The sequence below is a fragment of the Natator depressus genome, chromosome 1 (assembly GCF_965152275.1).
Source record: "Natator depressus isolate rNatDep1 chromosome 1, rNatDep2.hap1, whole genome shotgun sequence".
Lineage (NCBI taxonomy): Eukaryota > Metazoa > Chordata > Testudines > Cheloniidae > Natator > Natator depressus.
In genome coordinates this window covers 283,542,238-283,544,393 of record NC_134234.1, presented here as the reverse complement: position 1 = coordinate 283,544,393, position 2,156 = coordinate 283,542,238, and the positions used below count along the sequence as shown (strand labels likewise).

General features: G+C 41.7%; 1 protein-coding gene across 1 annotated transcript; it reads left to right on the top strand.

Annotated features, from left to right (window-relative positions):
• Positions 1 to 1,514: 1,514 nt before the first annotated feature.
• Positions 1,515 to 1,866, top strand: LOC141989981 (large ribosomal subunit protein eL31-like). Its single transcript, XM_074956956.1, has one exon. It carries the CDS (start codon positions 1,515 to 1,517, stop codon positions 1,770 to 1,772), a length of 258 nt encoding a protein of 85 aa, XP_074813057.1. The 3' UTR covers positions 1,773 to 1,866.
• Positions 1,867 to 2,156: the final 290 nt, after the last annotated feature.

Below are 2,156 nucleotides of genomic sequence, written 5' to 3'. Positions count from 1 at the left end.
ACACACTTCGAGATTTTCTGGGTGGAGGTGCAAACGTTCGCCGTGTTCCTTCCAAGCATACGGACTGGTTGGAGGGATGTGGGCTCCCACATACCATATCCTGCCGGGTCCGTGAGGAGGATGCATGTGGGACTGGGTAATTCACCAAGACATTTGGGAACTTAGACTACCTGGTATGCCTAATCGATTTTTAGTCAGTGCTCCTGGAATAACACCTGACATTTGGATAGGGAGAGGGAGTCAGTGGACATTCTGGCCGTTAGAACCCCCACAACTTCAGTGTGTATGCAAACTGAAGCCAGGGGAAGTTGTCACTGTTCATGACAATGTTTGTTGGGAGGGTATGGGACAAGGAACTTCCCTGATAGGACACCTACTCTTCCAAGCTAATGATAGCTGTGTGCATGTTGAGGCCACCATATTACAAGATATTCATTTTAATCTCACCACTGCTGCAGGCCTGCGGATAGAATTTTTCAATCAGCCCTTAGGTTTCAGATACCCTTTAACTGGACCACCCTAATACCTGATCGATTCCAAAATTTACTTTCACTCCTACCAGAGATTCAGAAAACTTCTGAGTTACAAGGGCAACTTCATATGCTTCAAAATATATATCAAGTTGAAAAGTATGCCTTTCGTACTGCTTACGGAGTGCCTACCTTCTGTACTAAGTATGATGTATTGTGTTTTGTGACTAAAACTGTACAACAACCCCATTATAGTATTGTTGTGGGCATGTTATTGCTTGTATTGCTGTTATTTGGTTTAGGGTTATGTTGTTGTTGTTGTAAAGGACGTAATAATAATAATACTTTCCATGTCCATACTAACCATGCATTGTCATTGTATCCAATTAAAACCCCTAAGGTTGATGTATTTGATGCAGAGTTTGAAATACAAAATGAAATGAAAATGGAAGTTTAAAATTGACAGTTGTGCTGGAAGCACAAAAGGGGGGAGTGCGGAAGTAGATAAAGGGAATTTGGACGCAGGCCTCTGAAATGAGCAGGAGTCAGGCTAACCCTAGCTTTAATAACGCGAGATTTGTAGATGCGGGGATAGTGCGAAGCGAGTGGAAAAGAACTGTGAAAGAGGCCGTTGTGACCTTGTATTAGATAAGAATAGAATGCTGACTATAAGAGAAATGGTAAGAAAGATAAGAGATCATGAAGGAATATGTATTAAACAATCTGCAGTTGTTGCTTATTATTGTCTGTAATAAAGGTGTAAATACTTGCTCTAATTGTTTATCTGGGAGAGACCTGCCTAGGTGGGGGAAACCCTGTGTCCTATTGCACTCTCTCCCTCTGTGCAATTGCTTGAGATAATAAAGTGTATCTGATTTGCTGCACCCAACCTGAGAGCGAGAACTGTGTTTTTCTCCAACACGGCCTTCTGCAAAGCAGCTGCCCTGACTGCTTGCCCTCCTGGAGTCTGACTCCAGCAACAGGGAACCTATTGGAGCAGACCCCAAACTACCACACCCAATTCCAAAAGCTTTTGCATGTGGAATGCTTAATCTGCCTCTCAAGGAGATCCGTAAATTTGCAATGAAGGAGATGGGTACTCCTGATGTACGCATTGACACCAGATTGAACAAAGCAGTCCGGGCCAAAGGGATAAGGAATGTTCCCTACCGCATCCGTGTACGTTTATCCAGAAAACGTAATGAGGATGAAGATTCACCGAACAAACTATACATGCTGGTTACCTATGTACCAGTCACCACTTTCAAAAGTCTACGGACAGTCAATGTAGATGAAAACTAAACTGATTTTCAACACAGTAAAGTTATAAAAGTGAAAAAAAACCCAAAAAACAATGACACAGACACAACTCATTCCTCCCTCCCTCCCAATGGGTCTCTTAAAGAGATATCTCCCTATTAGGCACGTGGGTTGCACAGTCATAGCTTTATCACCTTTTGAGCTTATGCAATCCCTTATTGTAGCCAACATACCTATGGAGAAATTTACACCATGTTCATACTTACGTATGTATTTTAAAAATGTTCAGAGTGATGGATTTTTGCCAGGACTGGTGCTTACAAGTTAAAACAAGTTAACCTGCTTGGAATTATTTGGTTTGTTAAGTTCTGTTGTAGACAATTCATTCTCAATCTGCATTCTAACAGATGAAAGTACAAAACACAA